Below are 25,815 nucleotides of genomic sequence, written 5' to 3' on the forward strand. Positions count from 1 at the left end.
TTCTTCCGCTTATCCAAAGTTGGGTCGAGGGGGCAGCAGCCTAAGCAGAGAAGCCCATCACTTCCCTCTTCCCAGCTACTTCGTCCAGCTCTTCCCGGGGAATTCCAAGGTGATCCCAGGCCAGCTGCTGCACTATTTTTGTTTTTAGTTACTTAATACATTATTAACTGCAAACTACAAACTCAAAAATGTGGGTACATAGGCTACTTTATTTTTAAAACGTTTTAAATCTAGAATTTAACATTTGTATGACGGCTTCTCCAGTTTTCAAGCTTAATTTGCAATTTTATTGAAATTATTCTTGAATATCCAAATCGAAATAGACAAATACTTTAAAAAAAAAAATGATATAGCAAATTAGAATTTTGATTTTGTAAATAAAAATTCAATCCCCGGGTTCGAGGTCTTTCTGTGTGGAGTTTGCATGATGGCCCTGCAATGAGGTTCAACCACCCCCCGTGACCCTGAGAGGGACAAGCGGTAGAAAATGGATAGATGGATGGAAAATTCTAATAACCAATGTGCCTCTCACACAAAAAAACCCCAAGACTAAATACCTTTGCTCTGTTAAAGCAATAATGTTAGACCATCAAATACACCTTCAATATAGAAGGTCTGTGTCATGTCCTCACCTGGTCCAGGGTGGTTTGCGAAACAGAGAAGTCGCTAATGCCCAGCTCCTCATAGTTGTTGGCCAGCAGGCCAAAGAGCCGAGCCAGGCAGCAGGCGTGTGAGGGCAGCTGGTACTGCAGGATGTTGTGGTGTTGCTCCTTCAGCTCGATGAAAGGGAAGGAGTGCTTCATGTAGTTGTTGACGGGGCATGAGTCAGGTTGACTGTCTCTCAGACGTAGGATGATGGTGTAGCCGTCACCAAACCTGTTTCATTGACATAGGAGGTTGTGGATGACTTTTCTACAGCAACAAATGTGCAAAACAAATGACAACTGCGGTTCTAGCAGTATTCGTCTAATTCAATAAATTAACTTTGTGGCTGTAGGTCAGACTTGGTTACCTGTTTTTCAAGTGTTGCACTGATCCAAGACACTGGAACCTGCCGTTGACCATGATGGCCATTCTGGTGCAGAGAGCCTCACACTCCTCCATACTGAAATGGCAAGTAAAATATAAACACATTTAAATATCCATTATTGATGATGTCCCAATCAACATTTTTTGCCTACGATCTCGATCACATCTTCTAAGGTAAAATTTTTTATAAAACTTATTCCATTCCATGTATTGTAGTATTGTTGTAATTTAGATGATGAATTAGATTTGGGGTATAGACTGAAACAAACATTTTTTAAATAAAATAAAGTGGCGAGTGCACAATAACATAAGCAAAAACTACTATTGGCTTACATTTAAATAATTTGGGTTCCTGTATCGGAGCCTTACTCCCTGAGTTTGTAAACAATAACAAGAAGAAAAAGATAAATATCAATCTGATTACTTTAGTATCGTTTATATGCTGACAAAATACTAGCTATCGATATATGGATCAATCACTCCTTTACATCGACCCTTAAGCCGTCCTGCTCTGTGTGCGTGTAGCACGCTTAGCCATTTGTTTTCCACTAGTCCGCCAATAATAATCGTACTTTAAAGAACCTTAGTTTATTTTACGGCATGGTGGTAAGGATTAGTATCTCAGAAGCGGCTTCTAGTTGCAGCTCGCTCTCAAATTTGAGCCGGTGTTCTGGAAAGACGTGTACACTCTTGAAATGTATGCAACTCCTGCATGTGTGTAACAAAGAATATGGAAATGTAATTCTGTCTCCCTGAGCATGCATCCATTTTGAAAGAATATTTCACGTGAGTACAATCTTTAACCGTGTAAACACTGGGACACAGCTGCGGTAAAGATTAAATAAAGCAAATATCAGCCCCGATCCGATCCCATGATGAGGATCAGGACATCTCTATTTGTTATACTTTGACGTAAGTAAATGTCAAATAAAATCACTGCTCAATCATCGATAGTGTTGGCACGCTTTTGACGAGTATGCAAACAGCCCCCTCTCTACCTGTGGGAGGTCAGAACTACAGCCCTTCCTTCTTTGGTGATGTTGAGGATGCAGTTCCACAGGAATCTTTTGGCTTTGGGATCCATGCCAGTGGTGGGCTCATCCTGATAATAATGAAAAAAATATGTTTTGAGAATAAGATGCACACAATTTAAGTTTTTACTGATTTTACATGTGTGATATGGTATAGGATGTCGTTGTGGCTTGTGCAGCCCTTTGAGACACTTGTGATTTAGGGCTATATAAGTAAACATTGATTGATTGATTGATAAAGTCTGTGTCAAAAAATATTTGGTAGTAACAGATTCAATGTAGTATACTTGTATAGCGCTTTTCTGCCTTCGAGACCTCCTTCCTTTTGACTGTTGATGTACTGTATGCCATATACATGTCAACGGCCTAAAAAAATTATCTTTAAAGTTCGATTTAAAAAAAATAAAAAATGTAATCGATTCTGGAACATTATGAATATATTTAGAATCGGGATAAATAAGAATCAGGATTCGGATACAGACCTTTTTTTTTTTTGTCCACTGAGTTATATAATGTGCTCGGTGAATGCTGGCACTTCTTGGCTTCTGATTTTTTTCATCCACATATCTGTACCAATGACCTGGTGCTGTTCACCTAAAAACTCTCAGAGCCCGCTGATAGTGGTCGTTCCACAGCGATCGTTTTGCCACACAATACCTCAATACCTTTGACAGTAGGATTGCTCTTATGCATCCCAACAGTTGTTTTTCTCACTACGTTAGGGTGGAACCACCCTTGCCCAGGCACACCCTATTATTTATTATTATTTATTGGTGTTGAAATTTACATAGCTGGGGTTTTGCCACTTGACTATATGTGACCAATCTAAGTCTAAGACGAGACCTGACCAATCTATGAGCATGAACTGATGAAGCCTATTTGGATGAGAGGCGAAACATAGTCTAAGACAGGGGTGGGCAATTAATTTTTACCGGGGGCCGCATTAACAACCCGAGCACTGCTGGAGGGCCACACCGACAATATTTCAATAAAATTTTGCTCAGTATTATTTTTGATATACCGTAAGATAAATAATAATAATAATAATAATTAATATAGTAATAACAATAATTTCATTTAACCTAACTTAACTTTATACAAAAGCAGATTGCTTTTGATGGTTTTATTTTTAACACTGTCTTACACAACACTTCCTGATGTATAATACAATGCAAAAATGTCATTGGTGGAGCTAAGGATAATATTTGAATATTGTTTTTAATATTTTTGTGCAGCACTTTGGAAACATTTTGTTGTTTAAATGTGCTATATAAATACAGTGGATTGGATTGGATTGTCACACCTGCCAGCTTGTCCCATTTCAGTCCTAACATGTCCAAACACGCATTTACCTATGTGAGCAAGTCATTACCTGTGGTTGTCTCTTTAATTGACTGCATGGCTGCCAGCTCCTCCGTGATTCGAAAGTCTGTAGTTATCCCACGTAAGAAGATGACCAGCTGGGCGGTGTCACGTACATCGCAGCTCTCATCCAAAGCCAGCGAAAAACAGTCAAAGTCTCCGGGCATTATCAGCGCAACAGAGTCCAATAAGCACTCCTTAATAAACTGTCCGTCAGAAAACGCCTTACTTTTTCTGGCGATTTTGTGAGAAATGACGAAACTTGTCCTGACAGGGTGTGAAATTTGGCAAAAAGTCCTTGTTGGGTTTGCAGTTTTACCATCAACGCATCAGCCTCCCTTGCGCGCGCTTCATCAGACAGATTACGGTATTTTTCCTCGTGCTTCGTCGTGTAGTGGCGATTCAAATTATATTCTTTAAACATACCACAAATTAAGCACACTGCTTTACCTTTAATTTCTGTAAAGAAATACTTGGCAGTCCATGTCTTGTTGGAAACACGGCATTCGTCATCAACTTTTGTCTTTTTAGCGTCTCATCACTTGTCGCTGTGCACCTTCACTCACAGGTTACACCCGGACATACGCCCATAAATAACACTTTTCAAAATAAAAGCAGCACAGTTGTATTGCACGCACGACATAGATGTTTTTTAAACTTTATTTTGTAATTTGTGATTGCCACTGTCCACATTCACTCACAATCACACACGTCCACACGGAAGTAATACAAATAACGCTTTTCAAAACAAAAGCAGCACCGTTGTATTGCACACTCGACATAGATACTTTTTAAAATGTATTTTTAAATTTATGATTGGCCGGACAGGGACGCACAAAGGGCTGGATGTGGCCCGTGGGCCACAGAATGCCCAGGTCTGGTCTAAGACAAACCAAACAGTCCAGTTGTAATCAATTGAATTTCCCGAGAATTATACTTGTCCAGGGTGTACTCTGCTCTCTGCCCGAGTGTAGCTGGGATAGGCTCCAGCACCCCCAACCCTTAAAGGGGACAAGCGGCAGAAAATTGATGGATGGAATAACAACTAAGTTCTGTTGAGAACGAACAACTCAAGCATCTCCCTCGTGTCACTTCCCTTTTTTTTTTAAACTTTGGACCTTTCTGTCCTATTGTTTTACAGAGAGTGAAGGATTCTTCATCGGGGCTCACTTTTACAGACGTTCCTCTTGCGAAGGCCTGCTCGTGGTGTTGATCGTGGTGTTGATTGTACGCAAAATGACTAACGATGCTTTTGCGAGAGTGAGATCAACGCTGTAACTTTTACCTGTGACCAGTTTTAAACAAATCCTTGAAAGACCTTTCCAGATGACATGGCTTTTGACTGTTCAACAAAAGAACGCAGGTAGAGTCTAACAAGTTTACACTATGAGTGTTATTCAAAGCCGTCTGTTGGTCAACAAGTTCAATCCTCACCAGAAATATGACGGGTGGAGCTCCGATGAGGGCGATGGCAGTGGAAAGCTTTCTCTTGTTGCCTCCACTGTAGCGTCCAGCTTCTTGTTCAGCATACTGGCTCAATCCCAGCTTCTTCACAGCCCACTGAGCCACCTGAAGCACAGCAGTGAGTCACAAGGCGTCCATGCACTAAATTAGTTTGATTTCTCAAGTAGTTCGGTTTAAATAAGCATTCTACAACCAATGGAAACACCTTAATTCGATCATGTTCGGTTTTTGAAAGTCTGACTAACACACCTGGATTATGCAATTGAAAACCAGATCTCTCGAGTGGGTGTGCTGCCGGAGAGGACCCTTCATATCGCGCATGCGCCAGCCTGAACATGCGGGATATAACCCGGTAGCCTATACCATCCATTCATCCATTATCTACCGCTTATTCCCTTTGGTACCATTCAATAAAAACATAGCAACAATTGTAATGAATAGGAGACTGATTATTAGCTTCACAGATTAAAAGTACAAACCATTGTGAAGTGCATCGATGGGAGAGGAAAATAAATGGCAAATTATTTACGAAAGTAGCTAAAGAAATGGAGAATGTTGGCAAAATTCGGACTCCCGAACGAAATACGAATGAGAAAAAAAAATGAAGCAGATATATTAAAGGCAAATAATAAAGCGTACACAAAAACCTTTTCACACTGCATTTTTGCACTCCAAACTGATAAACAATGTATTCCACACAACTGGCAAACTTGTCCAGAACAATAGCAACCTTCTTCTGGAACAGTATCGACTAGAAACAATGTTTTTCTTCTAATTAAAAATTCCTTCAATCAATCCACAGAGCCTTATAAATGAACTCTGAGACCTTTGAAAGTTTTGTTTACATGATTCTCTGTCCAAAAATTCCTTCGAAAAAACTTTCTCCCACTCGTCTTTCTTTGCTTCGGACCTGCATCAGCTCCAACATTCCTGGTAGTAGCATCATGCTCGTAGCGCAATTTATGACCAATTCTTGATGCTGTCTCCTATTTAACATCAGCATAGCCATTAATGACAATCTATTTGTAATCTGTGTCAATATTACAGTGAACACCAGGAACAGCAGAGCTAGGCTGTAAGGAGCCGCAGATGCCTAGAATGGCGTCATAGGTCAACCGGAAAATGTATCCGCGGTAAAAGGAAATAAGCACTGCCCAGTGTATGGAAGGCACATGGCGTATGACCAATAGTCGCATTAGAGAATGGACACTTGTAGGTGTGAAAATAAAGAAAACCTAACTATTTGAGAAATCAGACTAATTTAGTACATGGAAACGTAGTGAATGTTTCATGCATCTCAGTGACCACATCTTTTACAAGGGATAACTCAAGTTGGTCAAATATGATTATGATAGTATCTTTCACTCATTCTCACATATTGTTATTTTTTTAATATAATTGTGACCTGTGTGTATAATAGTACCTTGGTGACAGACTTTTCAGGCACACCTCGTAGACGGGCGAACAGCTCCAAATGTTCCCTGCCAGTCAGCAGGTGGCTGATGGCGTCAAACTGCGGGCAGTAGCCCATCAGCTGGTGAACTCTCTCGATCTCTGTCCGGATACTGAAACAATGCGGGGACATTATGTTGAAGGGGGTGGTGATATCAGCGCCCTATAGACATTAAAAAAAGTGTACCTGTGGTCGGCAAGGTAAGCCTCTCCAGAGGTGATGAACGTGTCCCCTGTCAGCATGCGAAATGTAGTTGTCTTCCCTGCTCCATTGATGCCAAGGAGGCCAAAACACTGCAGCACAAACAAGTGTGAAATAAGTGTAAAATCACACAACGTAAGTATGTGTAGGCCTGGGCCGATATTCGATAAGTCAATTAACCGACAATAAATGAAAATTAAGTCAGTAAGTTTTTTCAGCGTCTATCAATCGCCATGTGCAGGCTTCAAAAGCATTCACGCTTTCTGTCGCTGTCAGCAGCTGCATGTGTTTGTGCTATAGCGAAATGAAAAGAAACGGGTGAATTATCTTGTTCTCATTTATTGTTTTTGACTCTGTGCAGCGACTTGCGAGGCGGGTTTGCTGGCCCGCTAGCATCACACAGTGCAACTAGTTAGCATGTAGTAGCAGCTAACATGGACAAAATAACGATCACAAAACAAAATTCCACCGCACCAGTTAGGGAGTATTTCAGTTTACACCTTGACCCGACAGTCCACAATCACTGAGGAGTTTAGTAAACAAGCCAGGTCACTGTAAACAAAACAGCGCAAAATACAAAACCCAAAACCAGTGAAGTTGGCACATTGTGTAAATCGTAAATAAAAACAGAATACAATGATTTGCAAATTCTTTTCAACCTATATTCAATTGAATAGACTTAAAGACAATATATTTAATGTTCGAACTGAGAAACTTGTTTTTTTTTGCAAATAATCATTGATTGATTGAATTGAAACGTTTATTAGTAGATTGCACAGTACAGTACATATTCCGTACAATTGACAACTAAATGGTAACACCCAAATAAGTTTTTCAACTTGTGGGTCCACGTTAATTAATTCATGGTACAAATATATACTATCAGTATAATACAGTCATCACACAAGTTAATCATTAGAGTATATACATTGAATTATTTACAATCCGGGGGTGGGATGTGGAGGGGGTTGGGGCATAACTGGATTGTATTCATTGAGTGCAAAGGTGAAAATATGGGTGTTGTATTAAATAAAACCACATTTACAAGGTTGTACACAGTTGTATTATGCTCTATGAAAATATTTGATTTATAAATATTTCCGACTTCATGGAAATTAATTTACTGCAGTCAGGCCCAGAACCAAATAACAGAAATAACACAGGAATTATTGTATTAGAATAGGTTTAAAAATAACAAACAAATACTGTGCACCCTGAATAAAAAAATGACAAAAAAGCTACAGAATTAAGGTAATTTGTACTTCTACATATTTGTTTTGCTTTTCATGGTTCATGTAAAATCCACCACTGCCACAAATAGATTGCAGTGCTGTGGGAAACCCTGTTGTATACATCACATGAAAACAACAGATAATGTTGTTGAAGATTAATTTATTTTAGAGCACTAATTAATGTGTTTTTATTGCATGGTGTTTTCAACGTCTCATTGAGCGAAATACCCTTCTCATTGGGTACACTTGCAATATGACGATATTCTGTTAATTGAAAACAATCCAAACTGAGTTTTGATAAGGCATAATTTTTGATACAGTGGTTGTATTGCATTTCATTAGATCGTCTAAATGGGCGTAATAATGCCTTGGTTTAGTTTGTACTGAATGTCCCTCACCTCACCACGAGGAATTCCCAGACAGAGACGATTCACTGCTGGCTTCCTTCCAGCTTTATACACCTGAAAGTATGTAGAACATGATTTATTGCACTTATAATTAAGTGGGTCTCCACAAAAGAAAGTTCACTGTGGTATCAACATGGAAAACCACATTCATCTTGATTTCAGTCTGAAGAAGGTCTGTGCATTATTTGTAATCACATGATTAACAAAGTAAAATATGTACTTTGCTTAACTCCATTATGGTCAAGATGTCAGTTTCAGCTCCGCCACTTTTAACCCGCTCTCTCTCCTTGGCCACGTCCTCATCTTCTGGGCCGAGAGGAGCGATCTCAGACCCAATCCACCATGGTCTACACACACAAAACACAAACCACAAGCCTTCCTTACAATTGTGAAAAGAGGCGGGGCATCGTTGTGATGGCATTAAAGGCTATACAAATAAATGCACACAGTTGTGATGTTAAGGACATACCTGCAGCGCATGTTGACTGCGTACTGCACCAGTATGGTGAAAATAAAGAAGATAATACCATCAACTCCCATAGCGCAGAGGTATTTCCCAACAAAGTCCCACTGGAATGGGTGTTGGGTCTGCTTGGCGCCTAAAGGAGTAATATCCACAACGACATTAAAGGAGCAAATCAAATATGTAAAATGCATGGATCTGTAGTACGGTATTACCATATTACTCCAGTTTGAGTCAATATAAAATCCAAGGTACGGTCCAACCGGCAGAATTATAATCGGTTTACCATCTTCCATGAACCAGGAAGTAGTCAGCTATATATATACTGTATATATATATATATATATATATATATATATATATATATATATATATATATATATATATATATATATATATATATATATATATATATATATATGTATATATATATATATTTTTTTTTATTAGGGGTGTGGGAGAAAATCGATTAGAATTCGAATCGCGATTCTCACGTTGTGCGATTCAGAATTGATTCTCTTTTTTTTTTTAATCGATTTATTTATTTATTTATTTTTTTTAATTTTTATTAATCAATCCAACAAAACAATACACAGCAATACCATAACAATGCAATCCAATTCCAAAACCAAACCCAAACCCAGCAACACTCAGAACTGCAATAAACAGAGCAATTGAGGAGACACAAACACGACACAGAATAAACAAAAATGAACATTATCAACAACAGTATCAATATTAGTTACAATTTCAACATAGCAGTGATTAAAAATCCCTCATTGACATCATTAGACATTTATAAAAATAAAAATAAAGAATAGTGTCACAGTGGCTTACACTTGCATCGCATCTCATAAGCTTGACAACACACTGTGTCCAATATTTTCACAAAGATAAAATAAGTCATATTTTTGGTTCATTTAATAGTTAAAACAAATTTACATTATTGCACTCAGTTGATAAAACATTGTCCTTTACAATTATAAAAGCTTTTTACAAAAATCTACTACTCTGCTTTCATGTCAGCAGACTGGGGTAGATCCTGCTGAAATCCTATGTAGTGAATGAATAGAGAATCGTTTTGAATCGGGAAAATATCGTTTTTGAATCGAGAATCGCGTTGAATAAAAAAAAATCGATTTTGAATCGAATTGTGACCCCAAGAATCGACATTGAATCGAATCGTGGGACACCCAAAGATTCACAGCCCTAATAATTATATATATATACTACCGTTCAAAAGTTTGGGGTCACCCAAACAATTTTGTGGAATGGCCTTCATTTCTAAGAACAAGAATAGACTGTCGAGTTTCAGATGAAAGTTCTCTTTTTCTGGCCATTTTGAGCGTTTAATTGACCCCACAAATGTGATGCTCCAGAAACTCAATCTGCTCAAAGGAAGGTCAGTTTATATGTAGTAGTGAGGCGGCATGGCGTAGTGGGTTGAGCAACCGTGCCAGAAACCTGAGGGTTGCAGGTTCGCTCCCCGCCTCTTACCATCCAAAAATCGCTGCCGTTGTGTCCTTGGGCGGGACACTTCACTCTTTGCCCCCGGTGCCACTCACACCGGTGAATTGAATGATGAATGATAGGTGGTGGTCGGAGGGGCCGTTGGCGCAATTTGCAGCCACGCTTCCGTCAGTCTACCCCAGGGCAGCAGTGGCTATGAAAGTAGCTTACCACCACCAGGTGTGAATGAATGATGGGTTCTACATGTAAAGCGACTTTGGGTACTTAGAAAAGCGCTATATAAATCCCAGGTATTATATACAGTATATATATGTATGTATATTATGTATGTATATGTGTATATAAATATATACATATAACATATACATAGACATATATATATAAAATGTACGTATAATGTATACATACACATATGTGCCCCAAACCTCACTATCACTGATTGTCTGCACCATACTGAAGCAAAAAGTAGAAATTATATCTAAAGGGGGGACCTACAGTATATCCATGAAAATATGAGCTGCTGATGGTGTGTTTGACGGAGAAGCAGCCTAAAGGAGGTACCGTAGAAGTCCACTATTCAAGGTAAATGCTGTTTATAATTATTACATTCCATAAAACTATTGTAGTTGTTCCAATATGTCTTATCTAAAACTTAGTTTTATTCAAAAATTGTTGCTTTTTTGGGGGCCCAAGCACTGATGAAATAGATTCAAATTAATTTAATTGGATTTAAGAGCTCCATCGCAGAACCATTAAGCTTGTAAATTGAAGTATTACTGAATATAAAGGGATTTTTTAAAATCAAGGTACCCAGTCTCTGAAAGATGTCAGCCATGGCTTGGTTCTTTGCCATGTCGATGAGTGCTCGTCCCAAGCAGAAATGAGGGAAGATGAGAAACACCCACTTCAGGATAAAGTTGACCTTCTTTAAATACTGTTAAAAAAGGCACAATCACTCAGAAAACCAATCAAATAAAGACAGTATGTGAAAGACACAAGTCAGTAGGTCGTTCCTAAACCCCCTTGTAATTATGAAAAATAAATCACGTAGAAATTGACTTTAGGCATGCACCCAACACAGTGATGTCCCTGATTTAAAACCTCAAAATATCAAACATAACGTCCCATACAAAAGTTCAGTACATTTTACCTTATCGTCAAAGAAATCCAAGAGAAACGTTGCAATGCTGCCGTTGATTCCGATGAAGAGGTTGATGCAGGTCAAGACAATGTAGGCCGTGCTGGGAACGTTGAACACAAAGGATGCTGGGTACATCAAAGGAGTGATGGACCACCTACATTGAGTGATCAATGAGACAAGATCAGCAATACACTGGTTTTGAGACAAACTCTTGTAATTTATCAATTTTCTACCGTTTGTTCCTCCGTCAGTCAGACCTGCCAACTTTGATTACATTTTATGAGGGGGCATTTAGATACTTTTATTTTTTATTTGGTAAAAATAGTTTAAAATAACTTTTTTTGTAAGACAAAGCTCTGTGTTATTAGTTATTTGTATCAGCATTTCAGATTTTTTTTTATTACATTTTCATATTTTTGGCTTTTATTGCATTTCTACAATGTGATGTTGGCTTATTAAAAAAGGGCCACGCCCTATCGTACGCTGATGCCTCTACAATGGAGCGCAATCTAGACTTAGAGACTAAACCTGAAAATAAAACAAGCAACATGCAACAAAATGCGTAACGGCAAAGTCGCAAAGGTACGCATATTCAAGAGAAAAAATGGCAGGTCCAACTCATTGGAAAAGAGCTCAACATAACAATTGAAAGCCAATCATAAACAAGGGCTATTCAAGTAAATTGGTTTTGGGGCCACACTTCCTGAAATACATTTGATTTTGGTGTATTTACTGTGTCAGAGTTACTGACAGCCAAAGATAATTTATTTAACAGCACCCTTATCCGAAGTCGGATCCGCAGGGGCAGCAGCCTAAGCAGAGAAGCCCATCACTTCCCTCTCTCCAGCTACTTCGTCAAACTCTTTCCGGGGGATCCCGAGGCATTCCCAGGCCAGCTGGCAGACAGCCCACAGAGTCCCCAGGCACTGCTTCCTCATTGGAAGACATGTAGTATGATTGAGGAGATCTTTGAAGTATTCCTTCCACCGATCCACAACATCCTCAGTCAAGGTCAGCATCACCATCCCCACCATACACAGTGTAGACAGTGCACTGCTTCACCTTCCTGATGCAGCTGAGTGGTTCAGAATGGCTTTGAAGCCGTCCGGAAGTCGTTCTCCACGACTTCTCCTTTGCCACATTTTGGCCAGAGTTCCTATCGGCTGCCTTTTGCGGAGGTGGGAATTAAAACGCTCTTTGACGGGAGACTCTGCCAGACGTTTTTCAGCAGACCCTCACGATGCGTTTGGGCCTGCCCGGTCTGTCCAGGCATCCTCCCCCACGATCGGAACCAACTCACCACCATGTGGTGATCGGGTGAAAGCTCCGCCTCTCTCTTCACCCAAGTTTCTAAAACATGAGACTGTAAATCCAATGATACAACCACAAAATGTATCATCAAACTGCGGCCGAGGGGTCCTGGTGCCATTTGCACATATGGACAACTGTTTAAACATGGTGGTTTTTATGGACAATCTGTGACAAGCACAAAGGGGCACCAGTTGAATACCCCAAATGATGCAAAAGAGTACCTAAAACGGAACCTTGACGAACACCACTAGTATAGAAGTCGAACAATGACGACTGACTGCATTTGAACTAAAAGCTACATCCATACCTTAGTTACATCAATCACATTGCGAAAAAAAATGTGTTAACTCCCAAAAAGGAAGACTTAAAAGTGGTGCCTTGAGAGAACGCATCAGTTATGTAAATCTTAAGTCTGGACCCCAGTGTTCAATGCTCGCTAGCAAAGTTCAAATGTCAATGCAGTGTTTAGTGGTCCAAATTCCTATATACATCAGGAGCACTTTAGTATTTCTATGAATTTGTTTGTCTTCCAAATTTTGAACTGAACTCGATGGCCGCCAGTTGAATAACCATGTGCTAAACTCAATGAAATTATGGAAGACCCTTTGTTAGATTTGATTCTACCATGACATTTTAGTCTAGATTATTCAGTTACAGCATGTGTATGTCTTCTGAACGCACCCATACAAGAGAAGGAGCAGGATTAGAGCTGGCAGGTTGGTCGGTGAGACGTAAGCTTCCTTCTGGAAACAGATGAAGATCACCACCACCATGATGGCTGGGACAGCATAGTTCAGCTGAAGCAAGAACGAAATATTAAGAAAAAGAACAATTATTTGTTTTCTTGCACAATAAAGATTGATGTAAGGTCTTCCAAAATTTGCTATAGTAACTTGTGTTACTATGCTACATTTTAGAACTTATACAAAAACAGTTTTTTCAAATATTTTTAGTATGAAAATTGACCAACTTAAAATATTTTTAGTATGAAAATTGACCAACTAAATTTTAAGTTGGATTTAGAAACTGTTTCTCCTGAACACTGGCCTAGGTTGTAGTTTGTGCTTTCCATTGCAGTTTGTGCCTTCTATTGTATATCTCAAATGTGTAAGAAGGTTGTAAAACAGCACAAACTATAGCATTTTCTTGTTACATGACGTTTCATGTTTCAGTTGAAGAGTCCGTACACATGATCTTTACACTCCTAACACACTGCACAAGAAGTAAAAATGGAAGGAAACCTGGAGCTTCAACTCATCTGTGAATACTTTCCATGTTTTTTGGCTACTCATCTCAACATTTTTTAAATCAGGAAACTGGGAAAGACTCTGCTGCCTCTATAACTATAATGAAAATTGAAAAAGTCCCCTATTTTCAAATCCCAATCTTGACAGGTAGGACTATCATACAACTATTTAGAAATTAATTGATCCAATCAAACCCTTGATTTATTACTTAGTTATTGAATACAATAAAACAGATGTGTCTTAGAACTTTAGATCATTTATTTTCCCATGTGCTTAACTGTTGGGATTCTGACAAGGCAACATTCTCCTCCTCAGCTTAAGTCAGCTATTGCGCACCTTCATCTAAGACGCACCCTCTGGGTGGAACAAACCTAAAATGCTGGCGTTCCATGCCAAATCTGGCCTTCCGCGTATTCTACCGTCGACTTATACCAGCAGAGTAAAAAACAAGTTGACCTAATATACTTATTTGTTTTTCATTGTATCCATTAAACCATATCCAATTGTATTTACAATGAATGGAAAAACAAGTTGACTTTATATGCTTATTTGCGTTTCATTGTTTGTGTTTCATTGTATCCTTTAAACCAGTGGTCCCCAACCTTTTTGTAGCTGCGGACCGGTCAACGCTTGAAAATTTGTCCCGCAGACCGGGGGGAGGGGGGGATTTTTCTTTTTTTTTTTTTTTCATAAAGAAATACAATCATGTGTGCTTACGGACTGTATCCCTGCAGATTGTATTGATCTACATTGATATATAATGTATAAAATGTGTTTTTCTATGTTGATTTAATTTTTTTTAAAAAAGACTTTTTTTTTTTTTTTTTTCTGGTACCAATTGGTCCGCGGCCCGGTACCAATCGGTCCGCGGACCGGTACCGGGCCATGCCCGGTGGTTGGGGACCACTGCTTTAAACCATATCCAATTGTATTTACAACGAGTAGGAAAACAAGTTGACTTTATATGTTTATTTGTGTTTCATCGGCCCCCGCAACCCTGAAGGGAATAAGCGGTAGAAAATGGATGGATGGATGGATGTATCCATTAAACCATATCCGATTGTATTTACAATCTGCAACGTATGTGAAAACACCGTCCAAACATCACAAAATGCCACAAATTCAGTCAGCCATTTTGAATATTTCGCTCTGAATACCTTCGGCAATTTCCGGAGATTGACCTCACAATGGGAACGCTTCTGCACTCTGACCATGTTATCAGATCAGTCCTACTGGAAATACGCAAAAATTGGTAAAAGCTGTGCTGTTCATCATTCACAATCCTTATGTCAAGAACACATATGCTTGGCTTTTTTATGCATTTAAAATCGTACATACATGGCTAACAATTGAGTCAACAGATCGAGGGTCCTCTCGCACACATTATATCCTCTAAAAAGATCCAGAAACCGCCATCAATACTCCATTTACATGTCGTGACCTGAAAATTAACCAAATATGAGTGATATTGTTATTTAGCAGTGAGCTAATGCTAGCTTACACTGCTCATGTTGTGAAGATTGTGATTGATTCTTCGTCCAAACAAAATTATGTGAGCGTCCCGTCAGTCGGCATCCCAGCAAAAGTGTAAATATTACAGTGTTTGTTTTATTACGTTTTAATAAGGTTAGTTTGGATGTTTAGCACCGAGCAATGCAGCACTCGGCTTCTAAAACTTGTTGCTCATCCTCTTTGTGTTCGGACTCAAAAAATAGGATTCTGGGTCGTAATTGTTGGCTCTCACAAAGTCTGCTTGATTAGCATTGTTGTTGATAGGGAAGGAATCTGTGGTTCCTAGCGATCACGTGACTGGCTTTCTCATTAACTTTCAAAATGGCTCGGGTATCTCCCTGAGATTGATCCTATTTTGATCATATTTATTTATTCGCAAACTTTGCAAGTCTTTTGGTGTCATAAATCAGATATATATGATAAAAGCTTTAATACAGAAACAACTTGTTTTTTCACTCAACTGGTACTTTCTTACGTGCCTCTGAGGCTGGACTAAATCCAGCGCCCCGTGAAGATGAAACATTATATTGCGCTTGAAGTTTGGATGCAATGTACATCATACTTAATAAACTTCTAAAGAGACGGCAAATAGCCTGGATAGCCGCCGTGTGACAATTAAACTTACTTTTAATGCCATCACCTTGTATATGTTGGTGTGTTAATGACATTGTCACATTCTAAAATTTGAATCAAAGCATGTTTTATTCTGATTCACACCTAGCATTTAACAGGATGTTAGCATAGCCAAGCTAGCTGCGGGCGACAAACAACTTACGGTATTTTGGAAAAAAAGCATGTTGTCTATTTACTATTAGTCCTGGTGTAGCACAAAATGAATGAGTATTTTTTTGAGAGGTAGCACAGTGATGAAAGTACTTACAAGGAACAATGGGCTTGTTTTTTGGGGGAACATTGCTTACGAAACAAGACCAGGACCTCACACACCTCGGACACATAAGCTGTAGATTACGCACAATTTGAACATAGGACTATGTGCCTTAACAGACTTTGCATTCTGAAATTATTCACCGGTATTAAAACTGACTCCGTTGACATAAAATATAGACAAGTTTGGTTGCACTTTTACTTGATTCAAGTCTCTCTTTCATCTATGCTTATTTGTGTAAAAAGTATGCTTATTTGTGTAAAAAGTATCTACACAGCCCCCACAATGCATTGCAAAAATCACGTTGCTTCATTACTATGACAACAGACGTTCACGGGACAAGTACTGCATGGATTAATACAGCCTTTTCAATGTTAAAGTGCTATCTTTTTCATTGATTTTTATGGTATTTACTAGTAAAACTCCAGGTTCCACAATTTTTGGACAAGCAAGTTAAAAAGGCGCCATGGCAAAGTCTGCCTCATTTGTAATGAGGCCACCTTTATTCCAAATTTAAGCACTTTTGCAGAGCGAACACACAGGATGGGCGTGTCTGCACGAATAAGAGAAACGTGCGTAACTTCAAGCGCCTAAAAAAGCGCTTAAGCAAAAGCGGGAGAATAGGGTCCTCTGTGTAGTTTTTACTAACCAAGTCCCAGGAAAAGTATGCCACCCAGTAGAGGATTGGTTTGACACCACTGACAAACTGGAGGTGTTTGGCTTTACTGACTCGCTCTTCAATCAGGAAAAGGACAAAACTGGCTGGCACAAAGGACATGGCAAACATAACGCAGACAGAAACCAAAATGTCCACGGACGTCGTCTTGCTGATGAAAGAAAAGGCAAAGACAAATTAAACACATTTTTTTTCAACCGCTTACCCTGTTCAGGGTCACGGGTGAGTTGGACCTATCTCAGTCAACAGACAACTGTTATTCATACCTATGATGAATTTACAGTCTTAAATTAGCCTAACATGCATGTTTTTGGACTGTGGGAGGAAATTGCAGCAGTTTCCAAGCACTATACAACATGCAAACTCTACACACAGTGTTTTGAGCTGTGTTTGGAACCCAGAACCTCTTGGCTGTGAGTTCGATGTGCTTAACCTCACTTGCACTGTAATACCCCTAATGAAATACAGCACAGGGAAAAACAGTAGGATACATATTTTTTCTGATTTGGATTCTCTTCTAAAATGTTAATTCCTACTAATCAATGGGGAATTAAAATGCACTAACTTAGCAATGATCCCTGCCAATGAACCACCAATCGACTCAGAAGTACTCACATGGCAATTTGGCTAAGCTGCCTCTTCGTGAGGTTTAACGGGTGATTGTAAACAGTGATGCCGTATTTTTGTCTCAGATCAGGTGGCAGGTCGGCCCGCAGAAGACCGTTGTTCATCACATTAACAAATGACACCATAGCATGCCAACCTTTGTTATTGAACCACACCTAAATGCAGAAAAACACTTCAGTCAGACAGAAAGTTGTTCATGTGTGTGTTGGTCACTTGGTTTGTGGTGTTGGTCATTCTTAAATGCAATAATTCAGAACAGATGAAATTACCTTGACATTTTTTTCAGTGTTAAGTCGTTCCGAAAAAACTGGTATTTTTCGTAGGAACGTATCAAAGGAGCCCCACTGTGAAGAACAAACAGTTGTGTTAGAGTGCACAATTTCTTTTGGCCAGACACAAAATCAGAATGTGCGATAATAAAGGATTTTTTAACCTTCATTATTTGTTGATATGGTCTTCCTCCATTTGTGCATATTTTTTTTATTTTTTTTTTCATTTCATATTGTCACGACGGGAATATTGTGCAGAGATGGGTAGTAATGCACTACATTTACTCTGTTACTTTTATTTACAATAACGTTTTGGATACTCGTCAGAGTAGATTTAATTGACATTACTCTTACACTTTTACTCAGTTACAATTTCATTTCAATCGCTACATTTATTTTTATCATTATCCATCCATCCATTTTCTACCGCTTGTCCCTCTCAGGGTATTTTTTTATAATCTTCTTACTCATTTCAAATTTGTATTAATGTGGCGTGCTGGAGAAACTTCTTCCAGCGGGAACTGTCTCATGACATAAACACTAGTGACGTGTGACTACATTTCACCAGAGTTGTGTACATAGAGAGTATGGACTACCTCAGGGGTGGGCAATTAATTTTCACCGGGGGCCGCATAAGCAACCCGAGCACTGCTGGAGGGCCACACGACAATATTTCAATTAAATTTTGCTCAATATTATTTTTGATATACCGTAAGATAAATAATAATTATGATAATAATAATAATAATTAATAATAATAATAATAATTTAATGTAACCTAACTTAACTTTATACAAAAGCAGATTGCTTTTGATGGTCACTTTATCCTGCATTATCCAACATTTTTCCCCGTCAGATTTGGACAACCATCTGTTGTTAAAAAGTTTTTAATCATATTTATTTTATATTGTTTTTTATATTGGTTTTATATGTAATTGTTTTTTCTTTTTATTCAGTCATTGGTGGAGCTAAGGATAATATTTGAATATTGTTTTTAATATTGTTGCGCAGCACTTTGGAAACATTTTGTTGTTTAAATGTGCTATATAAATAAAGTGGATTGGATTGTCACACCTGCCAGCTTGTCCCATTTCAGTCCTAACATGTCCAAACACGCATTTACCTATGCGAACAAGTCATTACCTGTGGTTGTCTCTTTAATTGACTGCATGGCTGCCAGCTACTCCGTGATTTGAAAGTCTGCAGTTATCCCACGTAAGAAGAAGAGCAGCTGGGCGGTGTCACGTACATCGCAGATCTCATCCAAAGTTAGCGAAAAACAGTCCATGTCTCCGGGCATACAGCGCAACAAAGTCCAATAAGCACTCCTTAATAAACTCTCCGTCAGAAAACGCCTTACTTTTTCTGGCGCTTTTGTGAGAAATGACGAAACTTGTCTTGACAGCTGCATCTCTGGGGGTGTGAAATATGGCAGTTTTACCATCAACGCATCGGCCTCCCTTGCGGGCGCTTCATCAGACACATTCCGGTATTTTCCCTCGTGTTTCTTCGTGTAGTGGCGATTAAAATTATATTCTTTAAACACAGCAACCTGTGTACCACACATTAAGCACACGGCTTTACCATTAATTTATGTAAAGAAATACTTGGCAGTCCATGTCTTGTTGAAAACACGCCATTCGTCATCAACTTTTCTTTTTTTAGCGTCTCATCACTTGTCTCTATGCACCTTCACTCACAGGTTCCCCCCGGGCATACGGCATTAATAACACATTTCAAAATAAAAGCAGCACAGGGCCCACATAGATGTTTTTTAAACTTTATTTTGTAATTTGTGATTGCGCCGTTCAATTCACTCACAATCGCACACGCGCATACCATACGTCCACACGGAAGTAATACAAATAACGCTTTTCAAAAAAAAGCAGCACCGTTGTATTGCACACTCGACATAGATACTTTTTGAAATTTATTTTGTAATTTATGATTGGCCTCACGCGGCCCGGACAGGGATGCGCAAAGGGCCGGATGCGGCCCGCGGGCCGTACAATGCCCAGGTCTGGACTACCTGGTTTCAAGTGATCTCAAGGATTGGTCAAAAGGCACTCACGTGACTACAAGGTGTTATATTACGTACCAGTATGAAGCCGCAGCTAAGCGACATTGCCCTTCCTCAATATACATTTATTTTATCTGAAAAGCGTTTGCCGTGTAAACATGCCCTGTTGTGCGGCATGGGGTTGCTCCACTCGCAAAAAAGGCGGGAAGCAATTGTATACGTTTCCCGCAACTCCGAAAGTAGAAAAATATGGGAAGTGAAGGTTCGACGGGAAGGCTGGATGACATTAACAAGTGTCTTGTGCGAGGCATGTAAGCATACATATACCATACTTGCCAACCCTCCCGATTTTCCCCGGGAGACTCTCGAATTTCAGGGCCCCTCCCGAAAATCTCCCGGGGCAACCATTCTCCCGAAATTCCCCCGATTTCCACCCGGACAACAATATTGGGGGCGTGCCTTAAAGGCACTGCCTTTAGCGTCCTCTACAACCTGTCGTCACGTCCGCTTTTCCTCCATACAAACAGCGTGCCGGCCCAATTACATAATATATGCGGCTTTTACACACACATAACTGAATGCAATTCATACTTGATCAACAGCCATACAGGTCACACTGAGGATGGCTGTATAAACAACTTTAACACTGTTACAAATATGCGCCACACTTTGAACCCACACCAAACAAGAATGACAAACACATTTCGGGAGAACATCCGCACCGTAACACAACATAAACACAACAGAACAAATACCCAGAACCCCTTGCAGCACTAACTCTTCCGGGACGCTACAATATACACCCCCGCTCCAAACTTATACTTTAACAAAATAGTAAGTTTATGAGCTGGAGTATATTTAGAACTATATTTAGGCTTATTATTTCGGTGAAAACTAACACCAGAACGACACAATTGCATGCTTCCGGGCACAGCCGCACACGTCCTAGGTACGAAACATGGCGCCTGTTGTTTAGTTGTCCATACTCTCTCTATACACAACTCTGCATTTCACCAATCAAGCAGAGTCTGGCAGTCACATAACAGGGCCCACAAGGCAACATCTACTCTTCAATGTTTACTCACAAACTAGAAAAAGGAACATGTGCGCTGTCATCTTTGTCAGTAGAAATGTTCACGTCAGGCTACAAACATTTCACTTCAGCCTCTGCATTCGAGGTTGACCAGTCGAACACCGTAATAGTATGCCTTGACTACAATGGCAATAAAACCTTTGAACATGTGCAAAGGATGATAACTGGTGTAGCTGTGCAAGAGTATGCTGGCAAACCTCACTCCCAGGGACCCTAAGAGTTGTGTGGCACAAGCAGCTACCAGCTCAGACTTTTAGCTTGTTGGCTAGTGCTTTAAACTCTCATGCAATCACTAAAAAATATATACATTAATTGGTATAGAAGCGAGGTTAAAAACCATGCTTTTATTTTTAAGCTTATTTTGCGCTTAACAGGAAGTCTGTCAGTCTGCTTAGCAATAATGAAGAAGTTGATAATATACCACATGTGGATTCATACGGAACAGTTTTCATACAAACAATCCTTTTAGGCTTGAAATGTTATATTGAGGAAAGTGGTCGGCTTTTTTATAATAACATGTTGGACCGGGATTTGATAAGCTGTTTCACATAAACGGGCTTCACTGTACAAAACACATGGATTGAGAAAGACAGCAGGGATAAAAGCATAAAGTACCCGACTAATAGAGTAGTAGTCATAGTATTCTCGGATTTTCTGGTGGGACTTTTCGAGTTCCTGTCTTGAAGAAAACTTGATGGTGTTGCCTCCCAGGGAGAAACCTCCATATCTGTAAAACAGCATTTCAATCATTGGCACACATGAACAGGATATGTTTGGTCTTGTCGAGTTTTCATCCCAGCAATTTACCTAAATTCATTCACCAACTTCTTGGTCTTCATGCTGTGAAGAAATCACACAAACTTCAACAACATCCTGCTTCCACAAAAATGCGAACACATTTTTACAATTATAGTAACATGTACGGGATATTTTCTTTGTAGCAAATACAAATAATAGACCCTTGTAAATACAGATTGAAACAAATGTCATCAGTTAAGTAAATATCAGCAATTAAAATATATTGGGCATTATAAATTAAATACAAAGTGAAAGACAAAATAAAACTTCTGTGATGTTACGTGAAATACCTCTTCTTAAGGATATTTGGGTAGGTCTTCACCAGGAAATCTGAGATGTTGTAATTTGTCAGATTTTGGAGAATGTCACCAGTTTCCCTCATGATCTGAAATTCCATATAAATTTAAATATATTCTTATATGACACACAATAAGTAAGAACTGCAATACACTTCGAAATTGCACATAAATTCAGAGATATGCTGTTGCTGAGCTGAAAGAAATACATGAGCTAGAACAGCAATTTTACACACATGGCCTGTACTAAGATCCAAACACCACGCGCTAAACAGCGTGCGCAAACTATAAAATGCTGTGTACTATTAGTACTATATGTTGTATGTGCTCTACTAAGACTGTGTGGACAATTGATAAAAAATGCAAAAGTGGCGCTGTCAGGAGCTCGCATGGCTGCAACTGTAGTAATAATAATAATAATGGATTAAATTTCATATCGCGCTTTTCTATTATTAGATACTCAAAGCGCTCACAGAGAAGTGGGAACCCATCATTCATTCATACCTGGTGGTGGTAAGCTACATTTGTAGCCACAGCTGCCCTGGGGTAGACTGACGGAAGTGAGGCTGCAAGTTTGCGCCTACGGCCCCTCCGACTACCACCTATCATTCATTCATCATTCATTCACCAGTGTGAGCGGCACCGGAGGCAAGGGTGAAGTGTCCTGCCCAAGGACACAATGGCAGCGATTTGGATGTCAAGAGGCGGGGAGTGAACCTGCAACCCTCAGGTTTCTGGCATGGCCGCTCTACCCACTACGCCATACCGCCCCCCTGTAGTGACCCCAAGATGCAGGAACCAGGAGATCAGGTAAGATGATTTTAATATAATTAAACAGGAGAAAGCAGTCTTGCATGTAACAGTTCAACAAACATAAATCAATCCTCGAGCACTGAGGAGCGCGCGAGACAGGCATAAATAGAAACATGCTGATTGGCACCAGGTGTGGACCGGCTGCCAATCAACAGCAGGTGAGGGGAAAAAAGCGCTCAGCGGGACAAGCAGGAAATAGAAACAAATAAGAGCACTGATAGGAAATAAGCACAAAAAGAGGAAGCACAAACAGAAATTAAGTGACGGATCGTCACAGGACACCCCCTCTCGGGACAAATTCCAGATGTCCCCGGGAAACAAAACAGAAAATGTTCAAAAGTCAAGGTAGGGCGCAGGGAGGACTTGGCAGTGGGTCGCCAGGCCAAGTGTGCCCCGCAACCATCGAGGGAGAGTCAGGTGGCGGCAACGCGTTGAACGGCGCTGCTTCTGGCGAGGTGGGAAACCACTGAATGACCACATCAGTGGCCGACGAGGAGACGTTTCCAGTGAGGGTTGGACTGCGCCAAGGCTGCCCTTTGTCACCGATTCTGTTCATAACTTTTATGGACAGAATTTCTAGGCGCAGTCAAGGCGTTGAGGGGATCCGGTTTGGTGGCTGCAGGATTAAGTCTCTGCTTTTTGCAGATGATGTGGTCCTGATGGCTTCATCTGGCCAGGATCTTCAGCTCTCACTGGATCGGTTCGCAGCCGAGTGTGAAGCGACTGGGATGAGAATCAGCACCTCCAAGTCCGAGTCCATGGTTCCCGCCCGGAAAAAGGTGGAGTGCCATCCCCGGGTTGGGGAGGAGACCCTGCCCCAAGTGGAGGAGTTCAAGTACCTCGGAGTCTTGTTCACGAGTGAGGGAAGAGTGGATCGTGAGATCAACAGGCGGATCGGTGCGGCGTCTTCAGTAATGCGGACGCTGTATCGATCCGTTGTGGTGAAGAAGGAGCTGAGCCGGAAGGCAAAGATCTCAATTTACCGGTCGATCTACGTTCCCATCCTCACCTATGGTCATGAGCTTTGGGTTATGACTGAAAGGACAAGATCACGGGTACAAGCGGACGAAATTTGTTTCCTCCGCCAGGAGGCGGGGCTCTCCCTTAAAGATAGGGTGAGAAGCTTTGTCATCCGGGAGGAGCTCAAAGTAAAGCCACTGCTCCTCCACATCGAGAGGAGCCAGATGAGGTGGTTCGGGCATTTGGTCAGGATACCACCCAAACGCCTCCCTAGGGAAATGTTTAGGGCACGTCCGACCGGTAGGAGGCCACGGGGAAGACCCAGGACACGTTGGGAAGACTCTGTCTCCTGGCTTGCCTGGGAACGCCTCGGGATCCCCCGGGAAGAGCTGGACGAAGTGGCTGGGGAGAGGAAAGTCTGGGCTTCCCTGCTTAGGCTGCTGCCCCCGCGACCCGACCTCGGATAAGCGGAAGAAGATGGATGGATGGATGGATATATACATGTGTGTTTTAAACGATTTTTGAAAATTAGAATGTTTTAAAATGATCAAAATTATAAAGACAAAGCGTTGTGTTGGCCGATGTCAACATGTTGGCTTTTTTTCATTGTAACTCTCTGCAATGTGCCTAGGGCCATTGACAAACGAGTCACGGGCCACAGATGACCCTTGTGCCGCACTTTGGGCAGCCCTGTTGTAGAACGGGGAGGCTTTTCTTTAGCTGCCACCTTGTTTCATCACATTTCACTGCCTTTGCACATATCAATGTTTAGTTTTGTATTCACAAAAAATAAACACAAAATCATTGCTTTGTAGCACAGTTCACGTACTCCATTTGGTATGTTAGCTTCCAGTCGCAGGCAAGCGATGGAGGTTGTGGTTGACGGGAGAGTTGATAGATGTTGGATGCTGGAAAATGTCCAATGTTAGCAGGTTTTTTGGTCAATCTGCAGCTGAGGGTGGCACTTGTTTTTTTTATATTTTCGTTATCGACCAGTAAAGTCCCACAGATCACCTCGTCGATTGCGATTGACGGTTTGGCGATTAGAGCAATCTGATTGTATGCTAAGTAAGTGCGCTGAATGTAATAAAATCATTGCTACGTCACCGCCTTTCCATTGTCACTAAAAAAATCCAAAGTTTCAGAACCAAAAACCCAATAAGTATTAAAGTCCATTAATTTGTGTAAATCAGTGACAATGTGACATCATACTCGCCTGTGGTGGCGGAAGTCCGCCGGCCCCCTGCGGACATTCAGGGAGCATCCGTCTGACAACCTCGGTGCTGCATTGACAGTCAGGAGTCCTCTCTTTGGTCCATTTTCCTCTTTCAAACATTTGCAGAGTGGAGGAGGAAACCCGAGGCCGCGTGAACAAACATCCCTCCAGGTTGTCACACTCAGGGTTCCTGGTGGGACATGTAAGTAGGGTTTGGTATCATTTACACAATATCCAGCACCGCCACCAAAGTAATACTTGTTTTATGTTTTCAGTCAGGCTTGTTCATGACAACAACCATTTTTTCCTCAGAATTAAGGAGGGATCCCATACATTTTTCACTCACATAGTTTTTTCACTCTGCTTGATCTAAAAATGAAACGGTTATTACCACAATTTATTTTCTTGATTTCTTAAGTGTTTCTTAAAGCCAATACTTTGCCATTTGTAATGACTACAGTTTTATATAATTTCTAAAAAATTAAACAACTGATAAGTCTGGTCATTCCATCAACAGCTACTTTTTTTCCGGTGTGGATACTTCCATGTAAGTCGGCACCGGTGTTTTTATAGAACCAAGTTTCAGTGCCTATCCCTAGTCAGGATGCGACATTAGGTACATTTGGTCTGGTTACTCCCGTTAACGTCAGCACCGGTGCCATATTGGTAGGGGTGGGTAGTAACGCGCTATATTTACTCCGTTACATTTACTTAAGTAACTTTTTGAAAAAATTGTACTTGTCAGAAGTTTTAATGTAACATACGTTTTATTTTTACTTGAGTATTTTTGTGAAGAAGAAACACTACTTTTACTCCGTTACATTGAGTTTCATTCCCG

General features: G+C 40.3%; 1 protein-coding gene across 6 annotated transcripts in view; it reads right to left on the bottom strand.

Moving 5' to 3' along the window:
- Window positions 1-25,815, bottom strand: part of LOC133635351 (phospholipid-transporting ATPase ABCA1-like) — a 79,977-nt gene that overhangs the window by 8,262 nt on the left and 45,900 nt on the right. For 5 of the 6 annotated variants that reach the window (XM_062028476.1, XM_062028474.1, XM_062028471.1 and 2 more), the window contains 19 exons: window positions 24,978-25,167; window positions 21,983-22,077; window positions 21,702-21,734; window positions 21,510-21,621; window positions 17,782-17,856; window positions 17,501-17,667; window positions 16,859-17,036; window positions 13,246-13,361; window positions 11,263-11,407; window positions 10,923-11,046; window positions 8,649-8,778; window positions 8,400-8,526; window positions 8,171-8,233; window positions 6,526-6,632; window positions 6,310-6,451; window positions 4,857-4,991; window positions 2,028-2,131; window positions 1,013-1,105; window positions 633-876 (listed from right to left, as the gene is read on the bottom strand). In XM_062028476.1, coding sequence (XP_061884460.1) covers window positions 633-876; window positions 1,013-1,105; window positions 2,028-2,131; window positions 4,857-4,991; window positions 6,310-6,451; window positions 6,526-6,632; window positions 8,171-8,233; window positions 8,400-8,526; window positions 8,649-8,778; window positions 10,923-11,046; window positions 11,263-11,407; window positions 13,246-13,361; window positions 16,859-17,036; window positions 17,501-17,667; window positions 17,782-17,856; window positions 21,510-21,621; window positions 21,702-21,734; window positions 21,983-22,077; window positions 24,978-25,167 — 2,380 coding nt within the window. The remainder of the gene's footprint in view (window positions 1-632; window positions 877-1,012; window positions 1,106-2,027; window positions 2,132-4,856; window positions 4,992-6,309; window positions 6,452-6,525; window positions 6,633-8,170; window positions 8,234-8,399; window positions 8,527-8,648; window positions 8,779-10,922; window positions 11,047-11,262; window positions 11,408-13,245; window positions 13,362-16,858; window positions 17,037-17,500; window positions 17,668-17,781; window positions 17,857-21,509; window positions 21,622-21,701; window positions 21,735-21,982; window positions 22,078-24,977; window positions 25,168-25,815) is intronic. The other variant, XM_062028473.1, reaches the window with a different exon arrangement.

This window comes from Entelurus aequoreus, linkage group LG19 (genome assembly GCF_033978785.1).
Source record: "Entelurus aequoreus isolate RoL-2023_Sb linkage group LG19, RoL_Eaeq_v1.1, whole genome shotgun sequence".
Classification (NCBI taxonomy): Eukaryota; Metazoa; Chordata; class Actinopteri; order Syngnathiformes; family Syngnathidae; genus Entelurus; species Entelurus aequoreus.